The sequence below is a fragment of the Macrobrachium nipponense genome, chromosome 5 (genome assembly GCF_015104395.2).
Source record: "Macrobrachium nipponense isolate FS-2020 chromosome 5, ASM1510439v2, whole genome shotgun sequence".
NCBI classification, from domain to species: Eukaryota; Metazoa; Arthropoda; class Malacostraca; order Decapoda; family Palaemonidae; genus Macrobrachium; species Macrobrachium nipponense.
In genome coordinates, this window is record NC_061107.1 from 22,163,218 (window position 1) to 22,183,816 (window position 20,599).

The 20,599-nt window shown below is 33.2% G+C and overlaps 1 protein-coding gene across 15 annotated transcripts in view; it reads left to right on the forward strand.

The window, feature by feature from the left end:
* LOC135215250 (uncharacterized) overlaps positions 1-20,599 on the forward strand; it is a 654,605-nt gene that overhangs the window by 590,726 nt on the left and 43,280 nt on the right. For 12 of the 15 annotated variants that reach the window (XM_064249770.1, XM_064249778.1, XM_064249775.1 and 9 more), the window contains 5 exons: positions 1,814-1,976; positions 4,756-4,809; positions 11,496-11,726; positions 17,598-17,679; positions 19,917-19,949. In XM_064249770.1, coding sequence (XP_064105840.1) covers positions 1,814-1,976; positions 4,756-4,809; positions 11,496-11,726; positions 17,598-17,679; positions 19,917-19,949 — 563 coding nt within the window. The remainder of the gene's footprint in view (positions 1-1,813; positions 1,977-4,755; positions 4,810-11,495; positions 11,727-17,597; positions 17,680-19,916; positions 19,950-20,599) is intronic. The other 3 variants (XM_064249774.1, XM_064249783.1, XM_064249773.1) reach the window with 2 other exon arrangements.

Consider the following 20,599-nt stretch of genomic DNA (forward strand, 5'->3'; position numbering starts at 1 on the left):
ACGTTTTTAAACTTCAGTTTTAAATTAATACCTTTTTTAAACTTTTAAAAACACTTCCCAACCCCTCAATAGCAGTCATCTAGCGTGTATGATACCTAACTCATCTTCGTCTGGGTGGGAGAGTTATTTACTGGTGAACGAAAATTCATAATGATTTTGAAAGGCCAGTGATTGATCTAGGTTCTTTTGATGGTCTTTGGAGGTGTAAGAATGATTTGACCTGCAACTGAAGGTCATTTGCTATTGATGTAGAGGTTCTTCAGTTTGGCTAAACCATCGGTGACTGCAATAGCAGTGTTGTCGAGCAGATACTGGCGTTGAAGGTCATCTAAAAAGGCCTTTTAATCAACAAGACGGCACCAGACTGCAAAACCGGGAAGATGGCAATTGTTATTTGATATGATTGGAGACCCTTTACGTCTCCAATAACCAGCCGTCAATTCATATCTTACCACCAAGCCAACTAATCGCCGCCGTCGCGAAATTCGATCCCTTATATTGCAACACTCTCCACATACACATTAATTGAAGGCGCCACCCACTGATGGCAAGACGTGTTTCCCAAACTTCAGACTAAGCATTAGAGGGAAGTTCCGGAATAGATTTCGAAAAATCTAAAACTTGAGTAACACAAAATAACAAATTCGGAAAATTGCAAAATATTCAAGTTTTTATATTCAAGAAAGCTTATACTTGTGTCAGCAAGGACCGTGGTTTCGGCTCAGCCTCATGTCCATCAGTTGGCCTATTTATGACTAGGTCAAGAAGAGGGCATGGGGCTAGCACCCCTCAGAACCTGAAGACTCGTCTATTTTGGCACCACGCCATCTAAGGGAAAAGGCGTATGTATGTATATATATATATATATATATATATATATATATATATATATATATATATATATATATATATACCTAGTCATAAATAGGCCAATTCGCTATACCTCGGAATTAATAATTTTCATATGAATCAGGGTGATATATATATATATATATATATATATATATATATATATGTGTGTGTGTATATATATATATATATATATATATGTATGTAGTGTGTGTGTGTGTGTGTGTGTGTATGTGTGTGTATATATATATACACCCTGATGCATATGAAAATATTAATTCCGACGTATAGCGAATTGGATATTAAAGGACGTTTGTAGCTTAATACATAGCATATATATATTCATATTTATTTAGTATGTGTGTATACATATTTACGTATATGTGTATGTATATATATATATATATATATATAGTATATATATATATATATATATTATATTTATTTATATAACACACATATAAGTACATATATATGGTGAGTTACTGCTTGGATGGAGAAAGGCAGTGGTTAGCAACTTCATTCTAAATTAGAAGCGTAAAACCAAGAGGGTAGCACTTCTTGATACTAATTTAAGAGCACCGATTCTTTATAGACATCATTAGAGATGTCTGTACATTTAAAAAAACACATCTAATGTCTCGCATTGGTGTATGGGTATATTCGTACATGCAAGATTTCATTTTCCACGGGAACTCACTTACTTTGACATTCGTTATTTCCATATGCAAGCAGAGATTACACATACGATGACCGCAATCTGTTGTATCTGTAATGATGCGTAAGATTTTCGTTTTTACAAAAAAAATAGGCTTTCATTCTATGAATCCCCATCTATCGAATATCAGTCTCTTTTGCCCTTTGCATTGCCATAAAGAAAAGCAATTTACATAAAGATATGTTTCACCATGTGTTGGCATTCCTGTCACTTTTCAAGTGGTTCTGACAAACTGATGACTTTCAGGAAAATATGGATGAAGATGCGAGGGGAGGACTTCGAAGGGAAAGTGGAACGTGAGGATACGGCCCAGACTTCCCTGAAGAGTCGCGATGGAGGCTCGAGGAAGTCCTCTAGGGCCTCCAGAGTCACGAAGGATCCCAACAGCAGAGACAACCTCATTCCGCAGGTAATCATCTTGATTTCGTTCTGATCCTTATAGGTTAGAGGTTAGATGTTAGAAAATAAAGAAAATGAGTCTCCATCTTTTTTTTTTTTTAATCTTCTTTGAACGCTACGGTAAACATCTCCTTTCACTTTGATATACTTTACTATATGCCTGGTGGGATCTGTAACATACACTCTAGGATTTCAGCCCATCTTTACAAATTTGGTTTTTATTCATGTCCATCATTTCTTTTATTCTGTTTTCATTATTTTCGTACGATTTTTAATCATAATTTGTTTTGCCTTATTTGGGTCTTTAAAACTTTAGTGTTTAAAAACTGTATAATTGAATTGGGAGGTATTGCGACTACAGGTAAATTTTTTTTAAAGCTTAAGAATGCACCATTTGCATTCCAGACAGTAAATTCTAAATTACTTATTAACTATTTTTGTATCTATTTCTTTCCTTTCTCATCCTCATTATTCATCTGCCACATTAAATAAAATATTTTTCGTAAGGTTATAGATTTTTATCATTTTGTTCATTTGATACATAGATTATGTCGTGTTTATGACAGTTTTCAGAGATTGTTGTGGTAAGTCATAATATGCATTCTTTAGAGAAATCTTTCGCTATAAAGCAAAATATTCCTTAGACGTCCTTAGTTAAGGTTGAGTATTGCTTTAATCATTTATTATTCTCAATTTTTGTATATTTTCTGAGATTTACCCTATTATTTATTTACTTAAATGTTTTTGCTGTGTAAAGATGGAGTAACCACTGTCGTTTTTCTTGGGAACTGTTTAGAATACAGATTATTACGTCAACTAATAATTGTCGAAAATGTTCTCATCAGCAATTTTCAGGTTCCAATTTGGTTCTAGAAAATGAATCTCACAATACAAGTATAGCCCAGTTTGAATAAGATCACCGTAAGTCCTAATAATTATATGCAAGCTTTACACTAAATGACATATATAACTTTTCTTACCTGTCTAAAATATCCTTAAAAGGCACACCTTTGGGGAAAAAATATAGGAAAATAAACATGGAAAAAATGCAGTTCCAGAAAATGGTTCGGTGAGTTTGATTTCAAATATTTCTTACTCTTTAAACATAATAAACTATTTTTGGATGCTATAAAATATATCATTTTTGTGTGTGCAAGAAAAGGATGGTCTGTTTATATCTATATATATATATATATATATATATATATGATATATATGATATATAATATATATATATATATATATTATATAGATATATATATATATATAATATATCACGATCATCTGTAAAAAAAAATTAAATTGATGTAATATCATTTTTAGAAAATGAAATAGGATTTACTGTCCACGAGTCTATGTTTTTGTCTAATATCAGAACATAAATACTGTAAGTCTAGAAGTGATTAGTCTGTGATATACAGATAAAATATCAATATTCTCTGAGTGATTTTATTTGTCGTGGAAAATTCAATACAGCAGATTACATCAGTTGAGAGAAAAGAAGAGCAAAATTGTTGATGCTATCGCAAGTTCCGATACCTCCTTTCAATTAAATTAATTCATCTTGCAGACATAACCCGTATTTTTTCCAACTAAAGCCTGAAGAATAATTTTCAGAAAATCAGTATTTAGTTAAAGATTGTACATACTTCTAACACGTATAACATTTTTCCAGTGAAACGGAACCTGTCACTGATGTCTTGAAAAATGGGAACTCTAAATTGAAAGTTTTCCAATTTTTCGTGCTAGATATCATAAATTACGTCTCATTTTTTTAATAGCTCCACATCTAGCAAAGTTGATGTTTTTTTAGTGGAACTGTATTTTCCTTTTTCACTATTTTTGTTTCCTTTATTTCCATGTTGCGCACTTTTAATTGCTGTTTTAGGAAATTATTGTTAAAAAAATAGTCCCCCTCAGCCACACATTGGTAGTGTATTTTCAGGAAGTATGATTTTGTTTCCTATTCGAAACGATTTTAAGAAAGAAAGGAAATTATATATATATATATAATATATATATATATATATATATATATATATATATATATATATAATATATATATATAGATATATATATATATATATATTATAATATATAATAATAGATAGATAGATAGATAGATAGATATTTATATATCATACGACTTAGGACGGTATAGTGCTATTGATGTATCACACAGGAATTCCAGTACTCCTTGCAGGGTTTTTAAGGAAGGTGTCCGTCATTTTCAATAAGGTCGTCGCATATTCACTGTAATTTAGCTTCAGATACACAAGCAAATATACAGATTTTAGAATGTTACTATAGTTCTGGTGTATTTCAAGTCCAGAAAATGCTTATGGTAAGATATAATTACCGGATTTCTGGAATGAAATTTTATCAAATATATAGTTATAATTAGACAGGCGTTGAGGTCTATTTGCATTAAATTTAAATAGAACTCCAAATGAGACTTAATTTGGATTAAAAAATCACTCGTTACTAATTGAACACAATTCCAAATGTTATTTCGTTGTACAGTATTTTTATTAATGTGTTATTCTAAAAAAAGGTTTGAATTATCGACAGGTATAACAGCATCAGAATCAGTATTATTAAGATCTGAGCTTGGTATGAGGGTTAATCTAACTCCAAGTCAAGATAAAACTTGGCTGTGCTTTACTATAAGGACTAAGTTAAGTTCATGACACGTAATGTCACCTGTCCATCCATTCAGTCTTTTATTATTTTTTCTTCCACCTGATGACTACAATTCATTGATTTCTTCTTCCACTCACCCGTCTCAGCTGCATCTCACACACTGCGACCCGCAGAATCTACAGCGACTTGCTATTTTGGACGTAGGTAAAAGTGATTTGCTGAGCTGTACCTAGCCAATTCCATGCTGTCATCGTGAACCACTTGCTTAGAACACCATCCCACCTTCCTTTTCCTCAGCAAAAGGATAAGGGAGGAACACGAAAAATCCCCTGTACTTTGTTTAGAAAAAGTTGATGAGGAAAGAAAGTGCTTGGCTATATACCCTTCTCTTTCCAAAGAAGGAGAGAGAGACCAGATCCTCCTGTATACTTTGTTCTTAGAAAGTGTATACAACATTGCTTAGCTGAACCCTTGCTCTTTTCAAAAATGAAAAGACAGAAGACCTTTGTATACTTTGTTTAGAAGTTGTGAGGAGCATACTGTAGATTTTCCCTGCTCTCACCCAAGAGAGAATCACACACACACACACACAGTCCCTTTAATTTGTTTAGCTGGTGCAAAGAGATGATGCTTAGATCCACCCCTCCTCAGAGGGAGGGAGGTCAGTGCTCCCTGTAATTTGTTAGTTCTTATCCTTGAGATATGCATAACCTTTACCCTCTCCTCGCAGAATGAGTTTATGCATACATATATATGTTTCTGCACTATATATATATATATATATATATATATATATATATATATATATATATGATATATAATATATATATATATAAATAAACTCTAGATTCTGCTAGCAAGTTTTCTCGAGCATAAGTATGTAGTTATTCCTGTTGTATTTTTCCAGAAGAAATTTTGTTTACTAAATTTAAAGTGAATTTTATTTACAGTTGACGGTTCTTTTATACATAGATTAGGTTAAGCTCTTAAGAACAAGCAATCCTTCAGAAGAGAGTAAGAGTGTACTTTATATATATTATGTAATATAATGTTAGACAATTATTTCAAAGGGTCGAAATTTATATGCCCTTTTTTAAATTTTTACTTCTGAGAAGTTCAGTCACTTTATTTTTGAAAAAAATATTTTTATTGACTGTCATTTCAATTACATGTACTAAAACCTAATGGACCATTTACTATTTTTATGGCACGCACGAACTCTACTTATAATGTTATTATTCTTCCTCCCCCGTGAAAGACAGTTGTCTTAGTTTTATTTTTCTGCTCGGAGGCTACATTTGAATTTCTGTACTACACATTTAATGATTTCAGAGGTACAGGAAGAACCCTCGGGATAACTTCTAGGCAGCTTTGTTTCCCTGCATAATGAATTTATAATTTCAGTTCTTTTATATTTTCGAAACAGGGAGTTTTTTTTATCATTGTTTTAACATAAGCAGTCACTTCCTTTTATGTTAATTTTTGATCCGTTCCAAATCTCTGATGCATATTTTGTGTAGTGTGATAGAGGGATATCATAGAAGTAAGAGATGATTATGATTTTATGAACATTTTTTCACAAAAGAAATTCCTGAGAGAGAGAGAGAGAGAGAGAGAGAGAGAGAGAGAGAGAGAGAGAGAGAGAGAGAGAGAGAGATTTTTTAAAAGGATCTTTGAAGGTGCGTGTCTGCATGGCATTTTAAAGTACAAAAACTGGCGAACATGTTTTGAGGGAGAATGGCAAATGCATGAGTTTAAGGATGAGCTTTACAACTGTATTAAACGTAAGTATTCGGAGAGCTTGATAATGGATGAAAAGAGCTAACCCTCCACAATCCCTGCCAGATAGTGTCTTTTCTTTTGGCCTTACCTTGTTCACAGGACCAGGCAGAATCAGCATCGCTATACCACAGCCAGTGTAGTATTGTGCCGCCCCCACCCTCACCTCAGGCAGGTGTATAACCTCTTGTGGACCTTAAATATCTATGATATCCTTTTGTTATATATATATACATGCTGTATTGCAGTTTTGTTACATATTGTATAAAACTCTATATAGTGTATACTCACTACACATGCTTCCGTAACTAATGTGTTTGGGAATAATAGCACGTGTTTAAAGCTCAATCTATAACCATGTGTGTATCTATGTTGTCATTCAACATAAATTTGTGACTTAAATTAGCAATGTCTCCTTAAGGTTCACTTAAAGTCTCTCTGCTGTTTGTCATTGTGTCACGTAAACTAACAGATGTATTGTGTATTTATTTTCATTATTAATCTCAGTATTCAGTTATAGATTTTCTGTTAGATTCGTGTATGTTAGTAATGACTGACAGTATAGCCCTCGTATTTATCAGAGATTCCCAGCTACGACTGACTTCCAGAGGAAAGTTTTCATCTCAACATTCATAACGATAAAATTTTCAGATATATATTTTTTCTTGCTATATTTTGCATTTAATAGCATTGAATTTACATTTATTCACCTATCTGATTTTTTTTCTTAACCTTTTGTATTTTGATATTTGATTGTACAAGGAATTTGATTGTGTTTTCCCGTTACTTCTCTATATTGGTCTTTCTTAATAGTATTGAATGCTGTCTTGTGCATCCTTGTCTCAAACATCTTTACCTGCCACTTAAGGCTGTTTGTACCTATGATTATCAGTGGCTTCGTATTATCATTATTAAAATGAATCTATACTTTATATTATCCCCATAGTGATGGTTGTTTCCAACGCGGATATGATGGTACTGTTTCATCCTAGTTTTTTCTCACGGGTTTTTTATAACTTATGCACCTTGCAGCTTCTGAGCACAAACACTCTGTCCAGGACATAAATGAATTTATTTGTTTTGAAATTAAACATTCCACTACCATTATCATAAGCCGCCAGAACTTTATGCTTTACCCCAACAGATGTGTGATTTTATATTTATCATTACTTCATTCATAACTGTTCATCCCTCTACACATGTAAAGCTTTGTTAACCCGCAACCCCCACCCCCCAAAAAAATAAAACCTGAAAGGAGTTGACGTATATTATGAAGTGTCCTTTGCCGGTTGAGCCATCACTAGCACACCAATCGACAACGCGAGTTGCCAAATGCTATAAATACTAAACGTAGTTTTTCCTAAGTGTGACACTACGTAGTGATCTTGCCCGTTAAAAATAATGGCGATATTCAAGAAACCACGCAAATGAAATATATTAGTGTGACATGACGTAAATTGCATTGATTTGCATTTTCTCTTTTTAGATTTTATGATAGTTAAAGATGAAGTTCATTATCCGTAGACTGTGATAGATTACACGCTAAGAATACATGGAACCATTACGCTATATGTACATACTACGAAATGTGGGCACGGAAATGAAGCTTGCTTTTCAAGAATCGGTCACAGCACTCACGTAGTGTAGATGCGATATAAGCTGTGCAACACGTTATGTCACCCACGTGGGCGGCCATATGCTGGGAGAGGTGCCTAATGAAGCGCTGTGAAGCTTAGTGTAAACTCTTCTTAAGACGCATTCGCTCTGTATCCTTACTACCAGTGTTTACCCTAAAACAATATATGTCCTGTCTTTCTAGCATAGTATCTGTTTTCGACCACCTTATTATTTCCTTGTATACTTTGCATTGGGGCTTCTATTTTCTAATTGTAATTTAAAACCGATTTTATCCCATAAATGGGCTTATTTCATTAATCCACAATGTCACTGTTTCCCATTTCGCAACTCTGAAAAGAATGGGTTTGACTCCTTGTCAGGGTAGATACATTTATATATTCCAAATGGGTAGTAAATTACCCCATGGTAAAATTAATTCAGTTCTAATTAGCCGTTTGTTATATAATATACAAAATTACTGTTTTGGGGTAGGTTCGAAGCTGCAGTTTGCCAGCATGAAGAAATGCAAAGTGTAATTAAAATGCAAAGGTCGGTGACAGTGTACAAGATGGCATAAGAGTTTGCTGGAATTTTATTCAGTATTAGGAGGGTGTATCGAATGTAGACGATTCGGGGAGAGCCAAAAGTGGAAGGTGCCATGCTAAGTTTAAGAGTCTGAACAATGAAGAAAAAACATAAGGAGTATTGGGATGGGGCGGGAGTGAGATTTAATGACTGTCCATGGTGTATAAGGTATGTCTGGATGTCAGAAAGGACCTAAAGGAATCGGAAGATAAATAATTGTTCTTTTATTATAAAGGTATATGTGATAGAGAAGATAAAGCTTTGCATAATATTGCAAGGAAGGAGTAAGATAGGGTTTGTGGTTGGTGGTTTTGTAACGAAACCGTTATGTAAGAAGCTTCGAAGCGAAAGCGAAAAGATCTATCTGTGGCGTACATGGAACTAGATACAGAATATTCGGGAGAGTGAAAAAGACGAGCAAGTTGGAGGTTAATGGGCGGGTTGATACACCATGATGGGCCTCTGTATAGGTGTGTGAAGTAGCTTATGTTGCAGATATTTTGTAAGCGGGTTTCGTCCATAACTCCGTTCTCTAGCCATGAGTATGGCAGTGACTTTCGTGGGTTATTTTTTACAAGCCACGATCTTAGGGGAACTGGACTGATTATATATATATATATATATATATATATATATATATATATATATATATATATATATATATATATATGTATGTATGTATGTATGTATGTATGTATATGTGTATATATATGTATATAACATATATATTATATATATATATATATATATATATATATATATATATATATATATAATGTGTGTTCATATGGTAGTTAAAGGGCAACTGGAATATTAGTTTATAATTAACGGGTTATTATTGACAAATGGGAATTTTCTAATAATTAATGAACTTACGGGTAGTCTTCTTTATATTGCTAAATGCTGAGTAGCTTGAGATGAATTGTTTAATGATAAGCAGCCTAAGATGAATAATTGAATGATACATAGTTTTGAGGTAAATCGCTTAATTGACGCTGTGTTGAAGTTATTTATAGCAAAGTATTACGTATGCATATGCTTGCCTTATTAGGAGAATAATTTGAAACGTTTATTGTTGAGTGTCCGATATCATAGTGTTTCGCTATCCTTCAATTGATGCACATTTGAAAGTGCTTTAAGCTTCCCATCATAACTGAAATAAAAACACCCCCTTATATAACTTTTATGCTGAGTTCCTCTGATGGCTTTCTTAGTGACGACTTATTATAACATCCTGAACTGGTTTATAAGGGAACGAGATGAACTGACGGACTGACTGTTATTTGTTTGACTTTTCTAAATCGTCCTTATACCAGATGTGAGACAGAAAATAGAACATCTGACCCCTGGGTTATCCTGAATCTTTTCATTTTTTTTTATAGTGGAACCAAATTCCCTTTCTCTATCCTTCCTATCAGATTGCCCCACTGATTGTACTCCCATTTTGGCCAAATGAACCTTTGTGTCACCCTTCCAGTGAATTCAGGGTTTTTACACGAATGGTAAATGTCAGTGTTGTGTGGCTACGTAAACAGTTTTTTAAATAAAACATTAGCCATGAATGTTTTTCCGTGTGCGTTGCTCCTGTCATAATGAGTTCTTGATGTTAGAAGTTTTGCGTAAGGCCGTCTTAATTACTTTGCTAAACATGCTTATGAAGATTTTGCATCACTTCATTTTTGCTTGCTTCATGGGGATGGTGGAATTCACTTTCATTATAATAGGGGATATTATATTTAATAAAGAGAAAAATGCTCCCAATGTTATTCCAGTTTTCAAAATATGTCTTTTACGAGAAATCTTATTTATGATTAAATTGTTGATTAAATTTTTCGGTGGAAGAAAATGAAGAGGCAAATTTTTTTCAATGTCATTAAGGTTTTTCTTATTTTTCTCGAATTTTTAGACTTCGCGATGCAGCTTTAGTTTTACATTCACTTTCTCTTCCGCTAATGGCGATTACTGACTGTTTGATTAGATTATATTAACTATCGTTCCCACGACCTTGGTTATCGATGGCCAGTTTAAGAGAGGAGAATGGTTGCTTCTGTTTACGTAATGAGAGTAACGAATGATAAGCTTTCATCTTAGCAGAGAGAACGTCATGGGGAAGGGAGCAACGCATTCCTTGAACATCCTTCTCAGCAGAGTATTGTTCAGTAGTTTCCAGTCTCTTTAGTGTCACACTGTCATTGGGATCTGCAAGTTTGGTCTCTATATATAATTAGATAAGTGTATATGTCTGTGCCGAACAACAGGTATCCTGTAGTGCATATTCAGTATGCAAACGACGTTTTAATCGATGTTGAGGAAGCATTAGTTCTCTCCGTAGCATTTGTCGCAATGTGTTATTTCTCCCCTTACATTTTTATAGGTAATTTTTATCTGTGCACTTTTTATAGTACAGGCAAAATAACTTTTCACATTGAAGTACTGTTTCCTTTGATTAATCTATTAATTTTCTTGCTTCCTTTGTGACAGTTTCAGTTTATTTTTCAGCGAGATCGAATTAAGTGATGCCTCAGCTCTGCTGTCTAGGAGTCAAAATAAGTTTTGAATGATGTATACATTTATTTCAGTTTCAACATCAAACTTCTTTTAAGCCCGCAGATAGCGCGAATCAGTATAATTTTCTATGAATCAATATTTTCAAGAAAAATTTTGCTTTTTTTTTTCTTTTCTTTTTTGCCTTTATACATTTTATGTTTTTAACATTACTTTCTCTGATTTTTCCAACTTTCATTTGATTGCTAGGATGCACTGTAATAAATGTTATGTGTTTTGGCATATGAACTAGTTTTACCCATGTCATATTTATTGTTTATATTTACGTTGTTTCAGTTATCATTGGTAAGATAACCTCCAACAATTAAGAGTTATTTCCATAAGGATATTGTTCCTACAGGACAGCATGATAACATCCCCCTCCGAAGGCCCCGTCACCGAAGAAATTGGAGGTTCCGTGGAGGAGATCGTCGTCGGTGAACCTGACGGCGATCAGTCGCCAAGTGAGCTGACATCTAAGGTATCTGTCTCGATGAAAAACCACAGCCTCGTGGTTGAGGTGGAAGGCGCCCCAGATCTCCCAGACACGCCCACTATCACGGAGAATGGAAAAACGCACCACTTCACTGAGGTGAGTTGTTGTCCATACGTATATGCAAAGCATAGGTAGAGTATTATAACACCTGAGTTATGTCGATTTACATAACGCACATACATTATTCAAAACTCTTGATACTTAGTAGATCAATTGAATACCCTAAATGGGTTTCTTCCAATTGCTCCGCAAATATTCGGCGAAAAAAATAAGTTGAGTATATTTTAGTTTAACCAGACATCTGAGCTGGTGAACAGCCCTCCTTATTTTTCCATGGCTTGGAACCAATTGGCTACCTAGCAACTGGACTTACAGTTCATTGTGGGATACAAACCATGTAATATCGAGAAATGAATTTTTAATCACCAGAAACAAATTCATGATTCCACGATGGCTGAGCCGGGAATCGAACTAAGGATTACCGAATTGGTAGGCGAGCACGTCACCCACTCGTCTAACGAGGAACTATATTCGTTGGAGGACAATTTCTTTATACTTGATTTTTTTTTGGTAAAAGTGGGAAAAGTTTGTCACAAAGCACAATTGGTAGAAGGTAGTCATTAACTATTAGCTTTGTTGCTGCACATTTATTTTCCTAACTTGGTTTATTAAATTTTCTTGCTTTGCTGGAAATTTTTACTTTTTCATATTTCCGTCATCAATAACAGTTATGAAGATATTTTCCGTTTATATTTATCGGATATCGGTTTGATTATTATGAAAACTAGAAGGCAACTCATAAAAATTAATGATTTATTTACGTTTTGGTAAACTGATAATGCCGGTTATTTTCTTGTAATTTCTTTTACATTTTGTAAAGTCGCACGAAGTAAATCGAGTAAACAAATAATACACTGGGAAAGTCAGCGATAGGTAAAAAATTATTTAGCCTCTTAAACTTACCATACCAAAGAGCCTTTGGTTAATAATACCGCAGTACCAATAACCCTCGAAATTACGTTATGCTAAGATGCACTGCAATGGCTTTACTAGAAATACACAATACACGGGATCAAGATATGTATGATATGCAACACATGTGCTTTTGAATATAACACTAGTTATGTAGATACACTTATTTTCAATATATATGCTAAGTGTGCACGTTTTGTATTACATCCAGATGCATATCATAAGAAAACTTTAATATATGTATGTATATATATATATATATATATATATATATATATATATATATATATAATATATATATATAGATATATATATATATATATATATATATATATAATATATATATATATATATATATATATATATATATATATATATATATATAGCACAGTTGCTCTACCCGATCTATATATGAACACTGAATTTTCTCATATACCGCGGCAACATTAAGAGTTATGTTCACTACTAGTATGTGAACCATACATGAATTTTCTGAATTATGTTATTTTTAAGTTTAATACTTACTGCATGTACGTCATTTCTGTAACAATATATAGGTACACATCACCAAAGTTTCTTTAACACACACACACACAGTACATGCGCTTAATCGAAGTTTAGTCAAAATTTAATACCTAGAGCTATATTGATCTGTAGAATTGTATGTAGAAGCTTACAGATAATGAGGTGATTTTTTTACTCCTACTGATTCAGATGATTTGTTTACTTATTTGATATTAATTCAACTCGTCTTCTTTAAAGAAGCAACTTCTACGACAAAAAGATTATCTTAAATTTTCATAACATGAAGAAGTGTCATTCGAAATTGAGGTGCATAAGCTTGAATCTTGAGGATTCATTTATTGATATATTGTTTTTATTTTCGTTTTTAATAAGTGTATTTCACTTTACTTTCTCTTAATTCTTCCTAATGAACAGCTTATTCTTTGGAAGCTTGCATTTCAAGTTGGTGGACCCTGTGACCTTGTTCCATTTGAATAGGTTTCATCTATATGTATAAAAGGCAATTTCTCTCTGTCTGTTTGCCTTTCTGTTCGTTAGAGCGGACTATGTAAGCTAGAGCTACCAGATTTTTACCATAGGCATCTTTAATTCTGTACAAATAATGTAATAACTTTACGGATTTTGCAAACCGCCCTGAAGGGGTTGTCATCACGGACGGCACGCCCCTTTTTATTTCGAGCAACGCCGGGTACAGCAGCTAGTCTACTGAATAATAATAATAATAATAATAATAATAATAATAATAATAATAATAATAATAATAATTTTAAGTGGATGGATTTGAGTACAATTCACGCGAGAACTTTAATTTAGAAAAGGAAAGCAAGTAAAGCATAACTTTTCAAAATCAAGTACCTACGAGTATCTAAGAGAGCGTTTCCTAGACGTTTACATGTATAGAAAAAATGCCGTGTTGAAAAATACACGTGAATTGATCTCAATAGCTGTTCTTCATAAGTACATCTTTATTCCAAGCGTCAAAATTTTTATTAATTTCACTGTTTAGATGTAATTTCATTATGACCAGTAATTAAAAACAAATACTGATTTTCAAAATTAGGCCAAACTTTTTTACTCACAAATCGAGATACCTCAATAATTTTAATTATGGCTTATAGCTTATGAACATTTTTATCATAGTATTTGAACAAAATCAGCTTTTACCATGAATTTGAGAATTTACCTTTGGAAATTTCAGGTGCACTCACAGAAGAACATCTTATTAGAATGTATCCAATAACTTTCAACTTGTTTACGAGGTGTTCCTTAAAATAGTCAGTGATTCATAACTTTGATTTTTATTCTGTAATGACTCGGTCCTTTATTACGTATAACTAGCACTTCTGCGGTCTCTCATTGTAACATATATTTACTGCAGAAGATCCCTCTGTGAACATTTTTGACACTGTTATGAACAGCAGTAAATGCTCTTTTCATAAATTTTTCATTTGACTGATTATGTCTGGGTAGTTCACTGAGGTAGTTTGTTCATTAGTATATTAGTAAATGCCCTTTTTCGCCCCCAAGGATAGTAAGTACAGCGTTTTTGCTAGAGGTATAGTTGAATACTGATGCATAATGAGGCGCTGAGGCAGATTCTATTGTTTACAAATAAATTAATGGGTTTGATCCGAGTGGATCGTCAAAAGTATTATACTTTATCCCTAGAACCGAACCAGTTGCACAGACTCGTAACATCATAATAATGCATGTTTAAACTTTAATAATCAACTATGCTGTCCTATAGCGGGACTGAGCACTGTAATATAATTGATCCAACTTAGTGGCATGACGCCAAATATATGTCAGCCTCGCCGCCTGAGATTTGACCTTGAATTACTTACGTACATTTATCCCTGTTTAACGTTCAAATTTCACAAGACAAGAGAAACATGGAACCTTTTTGTTAATTAATTCCGGATAATTGATAATAGATTCAGTTATATAAGTTTTACATAATTGCCATTGCAAAAGCTTAATGAATGTTCTTTATACGTCAGTTGCAAGACAAAAATTCACTATCATTAAACAACAGGTTCCTTATTTTTTTTTACCAAAAACGGATATTCTGCTTTTATTATTGCGTCGTTTAGTGCGCTCAAAGCAAACTAAGAGAGTACCACTTTATCTTTGTCGTCAACTACACGATTTTAATTCCCTAGTTTTATGAATGGCTCTTAAATACATTTGTAAATTTCTGCATAGAGAATAAATGACTTTAGAAAGCAGCAATTTAATCTTCGTGCTTTGGTCATGCAGTAGCAATTGATTTTTGGCAGATATTTATCATTCAATTGATTTAATAGATTATTAAAATATTGCTTGTTTATGCAACTGTTTAAATCTGTTTTTATTTGTCTGTAGGTCTGTTTACCTATTAACTATGACGGTTATTGATGATACTATTGTTTATCCTGACTTTAACATACCGTTATTAAAATAGTTTCTCTTTGTATCTTCGATAAGAAGTGAAGAACTAAGATATGTAATGAATTACATCATTTTTTTTGTGCCCCACACTTTATGTATTTAACTTGTACATCCCTTAATTGGTTGAATGTTTCTCCCTTAAGTCCCCATAAGAATGTTACACGTAATGAATGTTTATCTTAGAAACTTCTCCGTAACAGTAAGACTTGGCTCTCTGTGAAGAGCAGTGTGGATTTTGTGAACTTAAAATCTCAGCACTTTCAAAGTTCTTTCCCTGTTTATTATTCCCAGTGTTTCTACCTTCTCAGGAGACAATGTTTATCAACTCTGAGATTTTTTAGTTATGGAGGCCAGTTAAACTTGGGCTTATGTTCACATGAACCAGTAATTTAGATAAAAATGAATAAAGATCAAAACTGAACTCTTTCTAGATGGCCGTTAATACTACTACTATTACTGCCACTATTACTACTACTACTACTACTACTACTACTACTACTACTACTAAGTATGTATATATATATATATATTATATATATATATATATATATATATATATATATATATATATATATATATATATTTATAGTAATAATAATAAACTAGGAAAAAAAGAAAGTGAACATTTCGGGAAAAAAGATGACGCAACGCGCAGCAACAATGTAAATAAATGAATGACAAGAGCAAAGATATCGTTCGGGATATCAACTCTCGTCACGTAAGCGCCTTGTCTTCAACCCACTCAAGTGGGGTTTCCTTTCCATTCTCAGCTCCCCTTAAGCTTCCACGAAGCCCCCTTCAAACTTCACCAATAACGTTTCACTTTTGTGGGACAAGTTCCCCTCCCTTCCTTCCTTCCTTCCTTCGGAGAGTACTGTAGGGAGGGGAGAGACACCCCCCCTACCCGTCCATCTGCGAGTAGGGAGAAGGTTTTAGCGTTCGGGTCCTGGTCGGAGGGAGAACGCATAAATTACGCCGCCAACATTTCCTTATCGACCTGACATGATGCACGGAAAGGTGAATCGCATTCCAAGTGGGTTCTCTCTTTGCTTTATTCCCGCGAGAAAGGGAAAAATTGGAAAGGAAAAACTTGTTCCAAAGCAATTCTGTTACTCTCAATTTATTTCCCATTGGGTAAGTTTTGCGATTAGAGGCACAAAGTCATTGCCAATTTCCAGCAACGGCTTATGCATTAGCAGGAGTAGCTATGTCTTCAGCATATTCTTAATTTCACAAATGACACAGATATGTTTTCTTTATGGGGATGTACAGTGGAGGCTGCCTGGAAATAGTGAACACAAGACTCAAATTTCTTGGACAGAAATGTGGCGATTTCAAATTTTATTAAGAAATCACCAGAACTGTTTGATGAATGGGAGAAGAAAAAAAAAAAACAATCACACACACACAAACATCAAATGTGAAAAGAGTTTCTCTAGCCATATAGTTTCTGTTTATCGTTTCGAATTATTTTGAATATTCTGTACTCTTTTATCCCGAGATATTCTAAAATTCTTATAACAGTAACTGGAACGTTACTTAAATGACTTTTTATGTACTTATTTTTATCACTGAACCATAAATGTTCTCTGTAATTACATAATTACAGTTTTTTTTCCTTTGTGCCAGTTTGTTCTTTTAGCCCGAACTTTAAAAAAGAAAAAAAAAGTATAGAAAAACAGTTTTATATTTCTTTATGTACGCAATTTAAGGAGAGTGAATTATGTCCCAGGCTTTTTACGGTGAATGTTTGCTGCCTTAACTTTTTCTATTGTAGAGGGTGTAACACGAGTTTATGCAGATATTTTGAGAAATAAAAGAAAAAGTAATTTTGAGCAGAACTTGGTCTATAAAGACATTCATTTTAAGGCTTCTTTTGTATATACCCTTTTCCATCCATGGGTTCACATATCCCCTCAGGCAATTGATGTACAATGATTTGTTTAACTTGATTTTCTGGTGTTTTCTCGAAGTCTATTTGTATTTCAAAGACTGTGTAATCATTTGAATTCAACTATTCTAAGACTATGAATTTTACAGGCTGAGATTGAACCAGTGGTGCCAAAAATCACAGGGGACCTCCTCAAAACAACGCATCTCCCAGTTTCTAATGAGCTTGGAGGTATGCATTACATGGCAGTTTATACAGAAAATCAACCGCTAGTCATAGTTTATATTTGAAAAAATAATATGAGCTTATTGCACAGCTTCTTCTTCATTATAAATTCAGAGTTAAAAATCATTTTTATTTCTTATACTTATTCTTTTCCATAAAGATTCATTGAGTTTTGAGTTTGAATGCCCGTGAACGAAAATAATGCTATAATGATGTCATGCACCCTTAATTAACATCGCAGCAGCATTTCTGTTTTGAATTAATCTAGACATCGAATCAGACTGAAGTCTTCTTCAGCTATTTCTTGAATAGGACTTCCGGTCTGGCTGTCTTGTCTGTTTCCCGCTGATATGCATTTTCCCCTTCACTTCTTTTTTATAAAGCTTCTCTTGCATGTAAATAAGGAATGAGTGACTTTAATTAAAGTGACTTTTTTAATTTACGCTAAAGCTGTTACTTATAACTCACTCTGTGTAAGCGTATGTTCTTACTCATGGTTCTTTTGATTTAATTTGACGAAAGAGATTTAATCAGATTTAATATGTTCTGTAACAAAGTTATTGAATGATAATTAATCCCATGATATTGTTACTGAGAAACAACTTTGAATAGGTAGAGTATTCTAAGAAGTTTGGTTAAGTAAATTACTCTTAAGTATTAAGTTAAGTAGTACATTAAGGACTAATTTCCTTTAACTGCAGTTCCTTTGAGACATGGCACATTAGTCTGTATACACAAACATTCGTACGCAGATTATATATATATACTATATATATATATATATATATAATATATATATATATACTATATATATATATATATATACATATAATATAATACATATATATATATATATATATATATATATAATATATATATATATATATATATATATATATGTATACAGGGTGCCCATAAGCTCCCAGTATCATTACAAGTATTTATTGTTCAGAAACCATATAACATAGAGTAATGCAGTTTTTTTTTTTTGTAGTGTTCGACATTTCCTCAAGTTTACATTCAGAGCACTTCATGCCATACATTCCACATGTGCACTTCCATTTGCCCTCACAAACAGTTGACGTTGATATGCCACAGTGCGTATGGAAGGAGATGGAATGTCGTCTCGACATTGTGAGGGCAACTATACTCTGTTTTTTTCCATCTGTCCACCCGCCTGTGGTGTTTCCGTATGGTAACACTGCGTCCCGGGCTTTAGATAGTTACATTCAGCTTACATTCAACAATAATAATATCCTATTTCGAATATTAACGGTGTACTTCGCATACAGTAAATTATTAAAACACTTTTCAGTTGCAAATGTACACCCAGATATCCTTTTATTTACCTAAAACTTACACATACCGTACTATTTAAAGCCCGGGACGCAGTGTTACCATACAAAAACACCACAGGCGGATGGACAGATGAAAAAAAACAGAGTATATATATAGGTACACATGTGGAATGTATTGCATGAAGTGTTCTGAATGCAAACTTGAGGAAATGTAGAATATTCTGCAAAAATCTGTATTACTCTGTTATATGGTTTCTGAGCAATAAATACTTGTAATGGTACTGGGACTTTATGGACACCCTGTATATGTGTGTGTTTATGTATATTATATAATATATATATATATATATATATATATATATATATATATATATATATATATAGTATTAGTATTAGTATGGAAGTCTGAGTACACATTGTGCCATTAGTCCTGATATCCTGACTTTTACTTGTATAAGAATTTCCTGTTAAAGTTAGTAATGATTAAGGTCTATCTATATCTTATATAATTTGTACATAATAATATGATAACGCTTCCTTTTGACCTTTTGCTGCACTGATCATAATATGAGTATAAAATTTAACATGAATGCATTTTACAGCACATTTCCTTTGTATTGTCATTTCTAAACTCGTCATTTTCCCGACTCATTACACTTGACTTGTTCATGAAATGTTTTTTCTTTCATTTTATTTACGACTAATTTCGTAGCTTGGCTGAAGAATGATGTGTTCATATGCAGTTATATTTATTTTTCGAGATTTTCTTTCGAAATGTTTTGTTCCCCGTTTCATATTTCTTTCCATTACTGTATGTAGCTTGTATCTAGTTTAGCTTTTAGCTGGCTAAAATGCACCGCATATAGAGCCCAGCATTGGGACTGTTTCTTATGGCAGCTGTGAAGCTTATCTTGAATTTTTCCATTTTGTTTCATTACATTTCAGTAAATTCTCTACTTCAAAAAGGAGTCATAACAGGTGAGCTTGAACGAAAGATTAGCACATTCCTGCTGGCCTTCCTTCAGCGCGAAGGGTTCTCCGTTAACAACAGATATAAGAAAGAGTTAGTCATTAATTGTTAATGACTTCTAAGAAAAGGTTTTGTTGCTTTGAATTCAGGAGAAAGTGAAAGTAAACGTTTCCAAGATTTAGTAACACTCATCACGTTGCTTCACCATTGGTGAGGGTTTATAATGATTAAATATACCTTCTTGGAAAACATTCTCATTTCTTTCGTGCATTGCACTATGACAGTTATAAATCTTGTCTGTTGTTAGCATGTTCCCTTCGTGACTCCTTCAAAGTCCAGTAGGATTCATCATCTCAAAATTCCTGATGTTGAACGCTTTTTGACATTTTCTGTCAGTCTGCCTCTCTTTCTCTTTCTCATTTATAACCTCACAAATTTTGCAGTGTACACCTCGAATTATTATTTTTTGATCTTCCACTGTTTTTGTACCTCCATTGAAACAGTTTTTGACCCAAAGAGGTGTTTATCATTTTTCTTAGAGCAGCTTATATTGAAAATGGCCTATTTTTCTACTTTTACCTCTTGATTTTTTAGTAGAAAATATCAAGGAGAGATTGTACCTGAAAAATATAAAGAAAGTTTTGATAGATATCTGTTC